At 44.6% G+C, this 14416-nt stretch overlaps 1 protein-coding gene across 5 annotated transcripts in view; it reads right to left on the bottom strand.

Moving 5' to 3' along the window:
• tll1 (tolloid-like 1) overlaps positions 1–14416 on the bottom strand; it is a 46099-nt gene that overhangs the window by 13402 nt on the left and 18281 nt on the right. For 4 of the 5 annotated variants that reach the window (XM_081714403.1, XM_081714405.1, XM_081714404.1 and 1 more), the window contains 12 exons: positions 13417–13534; positions 8297–8475; positions 7892–7997; positions 7641–7765; positions 5850–5965; positions 5667–5769; positions 5256–5456; positions 4851–4996; positions 3887–4082; positions 1590–1715; positions 722–882; positions 390–570 (listed from right to left, as the gene is read on the bottom strand). In XM_081714403.1, coding sequence (XP_081570529.1) covers positions 390–570; positions 722–882; positions 1590–1715; positions 3887–4082; positions 4851–4996; positions 5256–5456; positions 5667–5769; positions 5850–5965; positions 7641–7765; positions 7892–7997; positions 8297–8475; positions 13417–13534 — 1758 coding nt within the window. The remainder of the gene's footprint in view (positions 1–389; positions 571–721; positions 883–1589; positions 1716–3886; positions 4083–4850; positions 4997–5255; positions 5457–5666; positions 5770–5849; positions 5966–7640; positions 7766–7891; positions 7998–8296; positions 8476–13416; positions 13535–14416) is intronic. The other variant, XM_035530204.2, reaches the window with a different exon arrangement.

Genomic DNA, 14416 nt, shown 5'->3' with positions numbered 1-14416 from the left:
GTGTAAGGAAGTGTTAATCTAGAAAAATCTCTCCTGCACTACAATCTTACCAGGATCCAGCAATGTGAGAAAGGACGGGGTTAGCAAAACAGCAAGGCTGGCGCAAAGATTTGAAAACCCTTCTGAAATCCACACTGAAAAACATTTATTCAACCAATCTTGGGGGAGAAACGAAAAAACATGAGATCAAAAAGAGCGCCGAGGTTCTGTCAGGTCCCAGATCTCCTGCTGGAAAAAAAAAAGAAAAATGAAGAGAACCCGCATTCTTGCCGTCCCAGGCCTCGATAGAGCTGATCTGTTATGTGCTGCCATCTCTATTCCCCTCTATTCCACCTCCGCTTTGTCATGGGTTTGAGGAATTTGGGGAATCCTACGGCCAGCGGTCTTACCGGAAAAGAAGTGAGCTTTGAAGCCTTTTTTGGAGACGGTGTTGTCCGACTTGAACTCGATGCGCATGTTGTTGTGCTGGGAGGTGATGAGCTCTGGCGCATCCGTACCACAGTACCTCCCGTGGAGCTTTGCGTCCGGCGACAGGCCGCTGCGCACCTCCACAAAGTCATACTTACACACCTTTAAAACACACATTCAACCTGCATTCAAATATGTCAAACGCAGCATGAAAATCAGATGAACAAATCTGTGAAATTGTTTGTACCTAGTCTCACAGACACACACACACACACACACACACACACACGCACGCACGCACGCACACACACACCTCATTCCCCTCCAGTTCGAAGGCCTCAAACTGCATGGATATGCGGTACTGTGTGGGGGCCACTACTTGCCACACACAGTTCTTATTGGGGGGGTACTCTTTAGGCCAGCCTGGGGTCGTGATGGTTCCATTTAGCTTGGACAACAGACCCCCACATGCAGCTGAGGAGGGAGGGAGGGAGAGAGAGAGAGAGAGAGAGAGAGAGCGAGAGAGAGAGAGAGAGAGAGAAGGAGAGGGAGAGAGAGAGAGAGAGAGAGCGAGAGAGAGAGAGAGAGAGAGAGAGAGAAGGAGAGAAAGACATGGAAAGAGGGCAAGAGAAGGCAGAAATAAAACTGATGACATTTGTCTTGTATTAAAGAACAATATTAATTAAGTTCAACTGAGAGCCTCTGGTTATAAACAAACAATGTAAATTCTTTAGTTTCCATGTTACTTTGGTGCAACCCCAGCACACTGGGACATGGCCTGCAATGTATTAATTAGAGGCAAAATATGCTGTTCCACATATGCTGTGTGTATGTGTTTGGTGCATGTCAGTTCTATTGATGTTTGTATGTGTAGGTGTATGTGTGCATGTGTGTGTGTGCATGCGTGTATGTACGTGCATGCGTGTATGTACGTGCATGCAGACGTGTGTGTGTATAGGTGTGTGTCTGCTCGTGAGTTGTTGTGTAGGGGTTGCCGTGATTCTGTACTATTTGTTTCTGTTGTTTTCCTGTTGACCATGGATGTTTTTTCAACTGTTTAGCCTGGTCATAGTTTCCGGCAAGCATGTTTGGACCAGACAAGCGGAAACACCTGCAGACATGCATGCCAACACACACACATGCACACACACACGCACGCACGCACGCACTCGGTCTCCTACCTTCACAGCTTTTTTTGTCCGGGGCCAGTTCATAACCAGGGTCACATGCACACTTGAAGCTCCCCAACGTGTTCACACATCTCTGCTCACACCCTCCATTATCTGGCTTCAAACACTCATCCTCCTCTGCAAACCCAAACACACACACATGAATACAAACACACACACACACACACACACACACACCAACACGCACGCGCACAAACACAAACACAAACACACACAGTTTTCAATGGCCTAGCAGCAATAACTGCACTAACTCCATTAACAGGGCCTTTATTCTCACCTCTATATACTCTACCGCACTAACTCCATTAACAGGGCCTTTATTCTCACCTCTATATACTCTACCGCACTAACTCCAATAACAGGGCCTTTATTCTCACCTCTATATATTCTACCGCACTAACTCCATTAACAGGGCCTTTATTCTCACCTCTATATACTCTACCGCACTAACTCCAATAACAGGGCCTTTATTCTCACCTCTATATACTCTACCGCACTAACTCCATTAACAGGGCCTTTATTCTCACCTCTATATACTCTACCGCACTAACTCCATTAACAGGGCCTTTATTCTCACCTCTATATACTCTACCGCACTAACTCCAATAACAGGGCCTTTATTCTCACCTCTATATACTCTACCGCACTAACTCCAATAACAGGGCCTTTATTCTCACCTCTATATACTCTACTGCACTAACTCCATTAACAGGGCCTTTATTCTCACCTCTATATACTCTACTGCACTAACTCAATTAACAGGGCCTTTATTCTCACCTCTATATACTCTACTGCACTAACTCCATTAACAGGGCCTTTATTCTCACCTCTATATACTCTACTGCACTAACTCCAATAACAGGGCCTTTATTCTCACCTCTATATACTCTACTGCACTAACTCCAATAACAGGGCCTTTATTCTCACCTCTATATACTCTACTGCACTAACTCCATTAACAGGGCCTTTATTCTCACCTCTATATACTCTACTGCACTAACTCAATTAACAGGGCCTTTATTCTCACCTCTATATACTCTACTGCACTAACTCCATTAACAGGGCCTTTATTCTCACCTCTATATACTCTACTGCACTAACTCCAATAACAGGGCCTTTATTCTCACCTCTATATACTCTACTGCACTAACTCCAATAACAGGGCCTTTATTCTCACCTCTATATACTCTACTGCACTAACTCCAATAACAGGGCCTTTATTCTCACCTCTATATACTCTACTGCACTAACTCCATTAACAGGGCCTTTATTCTCACCTCTATATACTCTACTGCACTAACTCCAATAACAGGGCCTTTATTCTCACCTCTATATACTCTACTGCACTAACTCCAATAACAGGGCCTTTATTCTCACCTCTATATACTCTACTGCACTAACTCCAATAACAGGGCCTTTATTCTCACCTCTATATACTCTACTGCACTAACTCAATTAACAGGGCCTTTATTTGGCTAAACTAGCATCTCTCACTCTGCAGTGTGCAGCTGGCTGTGCTTCAAGGGAACTTGGGGGGAAAATGAGCACAAGAGAACCGGACAGAAAGGCACGTCATAACCAAGCAATTATCAGCAAAACCCCCTGCGAGAACAGGTACAATGGAGCCGCATTAATGGCTGCCGCAAGATCAGTGTCGAGCGGCTGGTAAGCAGGAAATCGGAGCCTGGAGTGTCAGGAGGCCCTTCTTTCTCACTGAGCTGTTTTTGTTGCTGCCTGAACGAACGAAAGGTGATGAGAAAAGAGGCATTTTAAGGGCTGAGTGTCGAGTGTCGCGTCTGGCGCGGGGGCCGTGTCCGGTACACTTGGGCCGTCTCTGGGGCGTGGAGGCTCTGGGCCTCAGCCCGGTTTGCTCGTTTAAATGTTTAGTCGGTTTTTTGGTGGTTTCTGCTTAAGCCTTTTCCTTCCAAACTACAGACATTATTAGGCACTGGGATGTGTACTGTGATTCATGTGCAGGCACTTGTATGGCATGGATAACAAATGTGATGGATACATATAGTATGTACATACATATGAATAAATACATTTGAAAGCCGGTTACTTTTGTTCTTATTATTCATTTATTCTTACCATTATTAAAAATATTCTATGTACAATGAAAACTTCCTTACAAAGGTTATATGATGTTATATTCTGGTACTTTATTTGAATAATAAATGGCTCAGTAGAAAATAGACTTTATTTATAAATATACTTTAATTATAAAGAAGTGAAATAAGGTTGCATGCACTACCTAGTGTCTGTGTGTGCATGTGTGTGTATGATACCTTTAAAGAAGTTTGCAGCAAAGCCAGCTTTGTTGACAGTTCCATCCGAGACAAATTTCATCCACAGTGTGTTGGATGTAGAGCGTATATCCTCAGGTTTGTCATAGCCACAGAATCGGCCAATCAGAGGGCTGTTCTCGGACAGGCTGTCCCGCACCTCTAGATAGTCATACGCACAGCTATCATGCCTCTCGATCTACACACACACACACACACACACACACACACACACACACACACACACACACACACACAAACACAAACACATGCAAAATTAATAAAAAATCCAAATTCACACAAAAATCCTCAATCAACAACCTTAGAACACACATGCGGAAACACAAACATATCATGTGTTCTTTGCATTATCGTGCCAACAGCACCTTAGGTGTTAGAGTTGAAGTAACATTCCAATGAAAACAGGATCTCTCATACCAGAGTGTGAGTGTGTGTGTGTGTGTGTGTGCGTGTGTGTGTGCGCGCATCCTGGTATGCCAAGGTCTACGGGTTAGCGCCGTGTCTTCCTTTAGATTGTAAGTGCTGTGGGAGTGGGGGAGGGAGTGAGTATGTGGAGGTAAAAGGAGAGTCTGAGTTTTCCATCCTGTGTTTGTGTCTCAGTCTTTCTCTCATTCTCTCACTCACACACACACACACACACACACACACACACACACCCATAAACTTGAGTGAAAATGAGAACCTTTTCCTTTTCACTTTCAAAGCAGGTCTGTGACCTTCTCCTGCACTTTAGCCTACAAATGAGATCAGCTATACCACCACCACTAAACCTCTCACACACACACACACACACACAACATACATATACAGCTATAACACTTGGATGAAGTCTAATCTGATTATGAGAGAGACCGCCAAATAGAAAGAGAGACAGCGAGAGAAAACGATGCCCAGCATGCTTCGATGTCAAAGGAAGGAAAAGAGATCCTAATGGGATGGATGGTACCTCGAAGGCCTGAAAGCTGAGACCCACACTGTAGCCCTCTGCCACGGTGATCCTCCACACGCACTCCTTAGAAGGCCTGTAGTCATCCGGGTAGTTCGGGGACTGGATCTGCCCTGCGTCCTTGCTGATCTCACCACCGCAAACCGCTGCAGCAGAGGGAGCAGGACGAGGAGAGAGCCATGGGCAGAGAAAGTGAGCGAGAGAGGCAGGGCAAGAACACGGATGAGAGAGAAAAAGAATGGCACATTTTGAGCGCACGCCGCGGGACAGAGGAGGCCGGCTTTGCTGAAAGTTCACGTCTGATGTGCACTGACTGCCTCAAGCGCTCTGTGTTCTTGACGCTTACTGCGTGTAGGAACGAGCAGGCCTGAGCCAGGCCGGAAGAAACGAGCAAGTGAGCCGTACTGGGCGGTCGATGGGCGAGGGCAGAGGGCAGAGGGCAGAGGGCTGCTCTGAGCCGGTGCTGCGCCCTCGCAGACAGGGACGCACCTTCATAGACAGCAGAGAAGCCCTTCCCCACCCAGTTACTGCTGCTGCGAAACTCGATCCACATGCGACTGTCAGTGGAGAGCAGCGATTCTGGAAGTCTGTCGCCGCAGAAGCGGCCTGCGCATCAGGAACACACACACACACACACACACACAAACACACACATAAAGAGAAAAGCCAAAAGAAACGATCAAAGATATTTTAGAAGTACTAGCACAAACTATAAAAATCTTTAGGGAAGCTCTGGAATAATTTTCTGTGTCCCCAAAAATTGTTCCCAATAATTCCCAGTGGGTGCAGATTATTCCTGCCCGGCCGTGCGTGTACCTAGCAGTGGGGCTTTTCTCCAATATCCGTCTCGCACCTCGATATAGTCATACCAGCAGAGACTGCTCTTATACAGGTCCATGGTGGTGAAGTTGAGCACTACCTAAATGAGGAGGAATGCAGGTGCTATAACTGCTTATTAACCGTCATAAGCGAATACAAAACGAGGCAAGTGTGTGTTACCTTCTCCCCAGGCGTGACGGAGATCCGCCAGACGCAGTGTGTGTATGAGGGGTAGCCGTTTGGGTAACCAGGGGAGGAGAAGTTGCCCGTCGAGTCTTGCAATGTCTCTCCACAAGCTGGGAGGAAAGGGAACAGCAGAATATGCTTAGCGTTACCTAAGGCCAGTCTGACCTGTTACGGTTATCAACCATCACTGTCTGGAGTTCTGTCTGTGGAAATCAGTTCAATAATGTATTGATTTATTAATTAATTCAGATCATGCAAAGCCACTGCCAAGCTGCTACTGTTGGGCCCCTGACTCTCAATTGCTATAATTGTCATAATTGTAAGTAAAACACACACGGGCTTAATGTATAGGATCAGATCGCAACTGGCAATCACAATACTGGTCAGAGAAATTTCAGCTTTTCTCTCAGGGTGTGCACACATATGCACACACACACACACACACACACACACACACACACACACACACACAGAAACACACAAACACATGCAAGAGCCAGCAACAAAGGACTACAGTGTAATGAGACCTTTAAGCCCAGTCATCTTGGGACGGGGAATCGGATGCTGTCTCTGGGATGAGATAAATTTCCCACTAGTGCGGGCCAAACATTTGCGTGAAACCCCCGTGTAGTTCCCCTTCGAGGTAAGTGGACAGTGGGCCTACATGGCAGTGCTTTAAGGTGTTCATTTCAGACGGAGACAAAGGAATAGTCACGGCCGACTCTCCGCCGGAAATGGTTCCCTTGACAATAAGCGGGTGGTGGTGGTGTGTGTGTGTGTGGGGGGGGGTGAGTGCAGTTTGGCTGCATGCAGATTCTTGCAGTGGACGTAACGCATCGTGATTAAAGCGTAAGTCTGGAGTAGCGTCGGGGCCGGCGATCAGGACCGGGAGGGTAGGAGGGATGTCACTCGTGATTACACTGATCGGTAGCTTCTTTGCAGAGAGGGAAAGAAACGGAAAGCGAGGGGGATAGAGGAGAGAGAGAAGGAAAGAGAGAGCAGGCAGGAGAGATGTTCGGGTCTTTTCCTTTGGAACTGAAGTAGGCCATGTTTCATGCACGTGCCCCTTGGTGTCTCTCTCTCTCTCTCTCTCTCTCTCTCTCTCTCTCTCTCTCTCGCTATCTCAGAAAGTCACACACAGACACAAACGCAAAACTCCCTCTAGAGAGACTATCACCTCAGACAATACAGCAACAACAATGGGACACTGACAGAGGACTCAGACACGCAGGAGACAAGTCATTGGGCTATGCATCCCATAGTGCTCTCTCGGTGTGTTTCTGACCCCCTTCCCACACCACACCCCTTTGCTCTCCACTGTGGGTGTGCGTGAGTGTGTGAGCGCATTGTTTGGCTCCATCATATTACATTATCCGCTGAGATCTGAAATTACCCGTGAAGACCACACATTTACACAGAATTGACAAATTGTATCACTGGCTTTCTATTTATGCTCACACAACCCCCCCCCCCCCCCCCCCCACAAACACACACACACGTGCAAATCCATTGTCATGGTTCTATCTGGAAACCCTCTATTTTACCTATAAAGTTTGATCATTTTTCTATCATTTAAATACTCCCACTCATCTGTCCTTCCTCTCTTTTCTATTCATCTCTCTTTCTCTCTAGCTCTCCCTCTCAAGGCATGATACTGTTTTAAAGAGTCTTGGATAGAAAGAACAGAAGCACACCTAATCGCACACCTAATCATGCATGTCGCCCACCCAAAAGCTTCCTGTCACCCACCTCACACACACACACACACACCCCCACCCTGATTACCTGAACATCTGTATAGTTTTCTGGCTTGTGAAATGTCTCCTTTGCTGAGTCTGGTTCTCTGGCCAATAGCAGGCCGGACACCATTTTCATCGCGAGAGGGCAGGATAGTGTCCAGAAACATTCCCCTGAGAGAGAGAGACTTAGTTACTATGCTCAGGTAGGTAGGTGGGTAGGTGTAGGTATAGGTAGGTGCGTGCGTGCGTGTGTGTGTGTGCGTGTGTGTGTGTGTGTGTGGGTGTGTGGTGTCTCACCTGGAGAAGGTATTTCTGGCATAATGCATAATGCTGTCAAAGTCGTACAGCTCGCCAAGAGAGTTCACCTCACCTGGCTCCATCTTGAGGAAGTTATATTCCTGACCTGAAATTGCAAACACACACACACAAATTCAAATATTCTCTACCTCATTTGATAAATGCCATGTAGTAAATGTGGCAGACTGTTTGGTAATGCAATTCATGGTTATTAATCAATAATGAATAAATAGTGCAAACAGCATTTATCTGAAGAACTCAAGTATGTTCTTTTCTCTGTGGTACCTCTGGTGGAAGATGCATTGAGAATGTTTGAAAGGGGATGACTGAAGGTAAAGGACTGAAATGTAAATCTGAAAAAACTGAGTGTAGTTGCGTGGACTTGAATTGAGGGTAACGCAGTACCTGGTTGGATGTTGTCTCGGATGATGGCCACGTGATTGTCGCGGTCAGGTCGCGTGTGCTCGTGCCAGAATCCAATCACGTGTCCCAGCTCGTGAACCACAATGCCGAATTTGTCACAGTTTTTCCCAATAGAGATGGCCTGAGGCCCGTTACCACGGCGTCCCACATAGGAACAGCATCTGTGAGTTGGAGGACGGTTCTCAGCTTTGAGTAATTAAACGTTTGATTCAGCGTGTAAATCCTTCACACAAGAACTTCAGTTAAACTACTAAATGAGTGTGTAAAATCCTAGCTTTTAGGATCTTGGCGCAAGGTGGGTTTTTCCTTGTAGGGTGACATGGAATGGTTTATGGCGGAATAGTGATTCATAGGAGGTTTATGGGGCAATAGTGATTCATAGGAGGCTGGGGTGATAGTGTAAATTACAGGGCGATTTGCATGGTTATCTAGGGTGCTGGGGTGATGTATAGAAGTGCTCCAATTAGCTGAATAATGGCTGATGTATAGAAGTGCTCCAATTAGCTGAATAATGGCTCATAGCCTCACAGCGTGTGTGTGATTTGCTCTGCTTATTTCTGATCTCTTACCTACAATTAAATCATATGAGAGAATTGCAGGATTTCTATTTCAAGTGGAGCCAAAGTAAGGTGATCAGACCACCTTCAAAAACACAAATACATGGAACACACACACAAATTATGTGTGTGTGTGTGAGTTTGTGTGCGCACTTGTAGGTGTGCACACAAGTATTGAATGTTCGGATAAGAATATAAATGCACACCAATGGGTGTATGTGTGTTTGTGTGTATGTGTGTGTGTAAATCAGTTCATCAAGTTCTGTATTAGGGAGGTTGCAACACTGGGCACCTCTCTTGTGGAATCTTGCTGCATTGCCAAGCTTGGTGGCAGAGGCCTGGAAAGCTGATCACCAAGGTAGAGCTGAGGGGTGGCACTTGAGAGCATGCAAGGGCACACGAGAACACACGAGGACACACGAGCGCATGTGAGGGCAAGCATATAACTATTCCCAACTGCACTGATCCCAACTGTTCAAGCCCACGCTTCTTTCATTTCATAACACTATATATTAAACATTCTGTTCACTACTCTAAGCATTTTCTACTTAGTTACATGCATTGCTGCAAACCCCTCACCTGTTGGAAGCTCTCCAAATGAATCCAAAAATATTTTACACCATGTTCAACCTGCAAGTACAGCAGGTATATAACTGGATTTCATATATATTGTGGAATCAATGGGCGAATGCCTTTGTTAAGTACTACATGTGTGCAAGGGCATGTGTGTGTGTGTGTGGGTATATGTGTGTGTGTGTGGGCATGTGTGTGTGTGTGTGTGGGTATATGTGTGTGTGTGTGTGGATATATGTGTGTGTGTGTGGGTATATATGTGTGTGTGGGGGGTATATGTGTGTGTGTGTGGGTATATGTGTGTGTGTGTGGGTATATGTGTGTGTGTGTGTGTGGGCATGTGTGTGTGTGTGTGTGTGGGTATATATGTGTGTGTGGGGGTTATATGTGTGTGTGGGTATATGTGTGTGTGTGTGTGGGCATGTGTGTGTGTGTGGGTATATGTGTGTGTGTGTGTGTGTGTGTGGGTATATGTGTTGGTGGGTGTGGGAGTGTATGCATGTGTGACAGAGAAAGAGAGAAAGATCAGATCATTCTATCCTAGACTAACTTGCATAGTGTCCAGTGTGCACATGCATATACACACACAAATACAATAGGTAAGTGAAGTAGGGATGGCTTAAAAAAGTTCAGAGTCATTGGATTATGCAGTTGTATGATAGGTTATAGGTTACTTAAACATGTTACACACACACACACACACACACACACACACACACACACACACACACACACACATAGTCCTAATCTCTGCTTCAGCACTATTTATATTGTGGAGTAGATCACTTTAAGACTTTAAATTAATGAAAGTGCAGCACACACGGGCATGCACACACACACACACACACACACACACACACACACACACACGGACAGTCTGACTGTCTCACAGACAATTAATCCAGTAAACACAAACAAAAATAAACACAAAAACAGCAGTGGCACACTATCATAACAAACAACAATAAAACACTATATATGATTGAGGTGAAGAACAAGATGATATTATATCGTTACTGTTTGCTAATTGAAATGCTTTTCTGACATAGCCAGTATACAGTGTGACATTTGTGTACGCAGGTTATGTTTACATTCAGAGTACAGAAAGTGTTGTTAGCTTCTATACTGTATCAGTGCCATCCTACTGAAATTGTGGAATGTATCCTGCGCCTTTAAGTGAATACCACGTCACGTGACATATTACCCATGCACACCCTCATCCTCGCTCCCTCCTCCAAGCACAAACTTTGATGTGAGATAACCGATCACAGCATGGAGGTCACAGCGGTGCTTGTTCCCAAGAAAGGTTCCGCTTCAGTTGTGTGAAAATGGTTCCGATTTACGAAACACAGTGTGCATCAGTTCACTGGACTTGGCAAACTGTGTAAGGGGTGGTTCGAACAACACGCGACAGCCGCTGCTTCAGCCACACACTGCTTCAGCCGCTGCTTCAGCCACACAGCCAATAGGTGAAGGCCCTAAACAAATCACTACTGCGGGAGCTTTTGAGAACTCATTAACTCAGTGCACCACACAGGTAAGCCCTGGAAAGGCGGGACCAAACAAATGATTTTTATTTTTTTCTCACCAAAGATATATCTCACCAAAGATATGGTCCTCGTCAAGACCGAGGTTTTCGAAAAGCGATGCACATTGTCGATGCTCGTTATGAGGTATCCAGTCGCTAATTCATTTCAGACATGAAATGTGGTGGAATGTACGTTGAATACAGAGAAAAGGCCACAGGTAAAGTTGTAAAGAAAAATGTGGAATTCATTGCTTTAACGAGCGACTTATAGTTAAACCTCACATCACAACCCTATGTGAGCATCACCATTTGTTTCATTTATGAGCAGAAGCCGTGCAATGCATGTCTGCAAACACATTCTCCCCAAAGGACCACCCTAGGGAGCTGATTGTCCCTGGTTTGAGGGAAATACTCCGATATTGGGTCTGGAGTGACCTGGATGGCCACGAACAACGGCGCAGACATGGTGAAGGCCTTACAAACAGCCTGCGCAGCCGGGCAGGCTGTGACCCAGACTTCATCAAGACACTGACCTCATCGCGGCATTGATGAGTTAGGCAAAGATAGACAGTATTGTTATTTTTAAACTAACGAAAACCTAAAAAAAGGAGAAGATACAAGCTAGACGTGGAATCCCTCTCAACGACAAATGCTTACAGTGAAATAGAGCCACTAGAATGGTATAAGGTGCAGGAGATGAACTGCACACTGTGTAGGCCAGCAACAAGTGCTCCATCTGAGAGTGTTAAGCACAGCTGGCACAATAGACATAAGCCAAAGGCCAATACTCAAGATAAACTGGATGAACTGATCTTCCTGGCTAGAAATCTGTGACAGTCAATTTGATGCCATTATTATAATATACTTCTAGAAGTTAAGTTTTCATTGTGTCATTGTTTTCCAGTTGGTTTTAATTATGCACTGTACCTTCCAGTTACTGAGGTTATTTGGAATTATATTTTCTCCTAAATATGCTGCTTGCTGTCCTGTTTAAGCATTACCATAATCATAATAAGCATTACCATAAGCAATGTTACTTTGTATGCCTTAAATAATTGGTGCAGCACTTAATTGCCATTTTTTTTTATTATTGTGAAGTAGATTCTTAAAAGAATACTGTGATAAATATTGTGCTTTGTGAGACTGCAAAAAATATTATGATATAATATTTTGGCCATATCGCCCACCCCTACATACGCATACACAAAGCAACACGCCGTATAAATGCAAGAGGACCCTGGCTGCTAACCCATAATGTTCCACTGCAGACATGACATGTCTTTGAGAGCAGCACGTAGGTCAGCGCCACCATGCGAACACACCTGCCATTAAGCCCTCACGTCAGAAGCGTTACACGTGACCGACAAGTAGACATTGAGGGCTCTGAAGCGTCGACTGAGCCACTCTTGAACTGTTCTGCTCACTTTAGGCTTTCCTGCACTTTCACTGCGCATCATGCCATTATAGCGCTGATGGCTACAGCAAACCCTCTGTTTGCCTAAAGGTGGGTGAAGAGTTTTCTCGCGTCAAAGAATGGGGATAACCACAATGTGATAACAGCGATGGGTATGATGTGAAATGGCACTTTTCCAAACATTACGCCAAAATGATGCGGGTGCTTTCTACAACTTGTCTATGCAAGTCTTTATTAGACTGCGTGTATCAGTCATATCATGTGACTGAAGGTGTGAATAAAGTAAAGCATCAGAATGGAAACACTATTGTTTCTCCATTTCTTGTCTCTCATCCCCCCTTCCCTCATTACCGTGCTGGCTTGTTAGGATGCCATTCCATAGAACAATGGCCCACCTGCTCACCGTGGTAACGAGGCAGGAAGGAAAGCTAAGCTGGCTGTAGTAAAGTAGTCTCCTCTGACACACACGCACACACGCTGATTTGTTTTGAAAACACACACCTCACAGGATGCACACTTAACAATGCAAGGTGAATGAGTAAGAGAGTAAGAGTTGGTGTGTGTGTGTGTGTGTGTGTGTGTGTGTGTGTATGCACATATGTGTGAACGTATGTTTGTGTGTCAAAGGAAATGGCTTTACTACAGTCTTTGAAAGTTCTCTTCTGTTTTTCAAGATTGATGAAGATTAGTACTGCCAACAGTCCACTCAAGCCTGCGTATATGGCCTTTCCACACAAGAGTTCAGTCGAGAGCACACCACCTCCCTGTCTCCATCCCCTCTTCTCTGTCCTCTTTCCTTTCTTTCCTCCCTGTTGCAAAGTCCTGGGTGCTGCTGATTCGGCTGTGTTGATTACTCTGCCCCTTTATGCATAGGCATGGTTTTCTTTACCATCCAGGAACCAATACTGCCAAAGTCATTCAACTTAATAGACTTTGCCTTTGGCTTTATGGGGTGTTATATTATGACAAAGTGTGTTCCAGCATGCAACCTCCCACCATTACCCCCATACATACACACATGAGGTCTCACCCGCAGGGTCGGTAGGTGAAGACAATGTAACTCTCCTCGTCAGTTTTCTCGATGAAGCTTACACACGTCTGCTTCTCCCAGTGTCTCATGGCCTGTTTGAACATTGCCCTCTGACTGCCTGATAAAGACACACATGCAGCATTGAACACATGCAGAGCATTACATGCACACACACTGCATTACATAGACACTCAGAACACCAAAAATTCAATGTCAGAGAGATAATGCATTCAGCACACATAACAATCACAGAAACGTATGCAAGCATATATGTGTACACATACACCAGCAAAACCAATTTCTCACATACACACACATTGGATTGCTGATTGGATAACTTACCACACACACACACACACACAGTAACTGTCCAATGGAAAAACATTTTTTCACAAACATTAAAAAAAACCAAACCCCAAGCAATGCAATTTAGACATATTTCAGCACTATTGAAAAAATGATTTTAAGTGTATGATTTAGAATAGATTTACATGTAGCAAGCAACCTAACATCACTTTTTAAAATAAATCAACTAACAATCAACTAACCAATTTAGCTAGTTGGTGAAGTTCAGACAGTCAGTGCTAGCCACTTTATAAACTACATTTACATTTACGGCATTTAGAAGATGCTCTTATCCAGAGTGACTTACAAAAACTAAAACTGCACATATGTAAAACATACATATTCAGCTTCAAAAACATTATTAAAATATTACTTTTGAAACAAAATGCTAAGCTCTGAAGTTTGAATCTTCTTAAGTTCTTGGACAAACAATTTGTTTTGACATGTTCAGGAGGAGCGCATATGAATTTTTGATGGACACGTGGCATCTTATAAGCATACTAGCTACAGACAATCCTTTTTTTCCAATTTTACATTGGTTATTTTAATATTTATGGCCTTTACCTGAAACTTTTATCTAAAGCACCTTGCAATTAAGTCTGAGCACAACTCTAGAGTTAAGGGTGTTGCTCAAGAAGCCAACAGCAGTAACTTG

Source organism: Electrophorus electricus, chromosome 5 (assembly GCF_041902795.1).
Source record: "Electrophorus electricus isolate QZ-2024a chromosome 5, ASM4190279v1, whole genome shotgun sequence".
In the NCBI taxonomy this organism is placed as follows: domain Eukaryota; kingdom Metazoa; phylum Chordata; class Actinopteri; order Gymnotiformes; family Gymnotidae; genus Electrophorus; species Electrophorus electricus.
The sequence above is the reverse complement of the archived record's forward strand: the minus strand, read 5'-3'. Positions and strand labels throughout refer to the sequence as shown.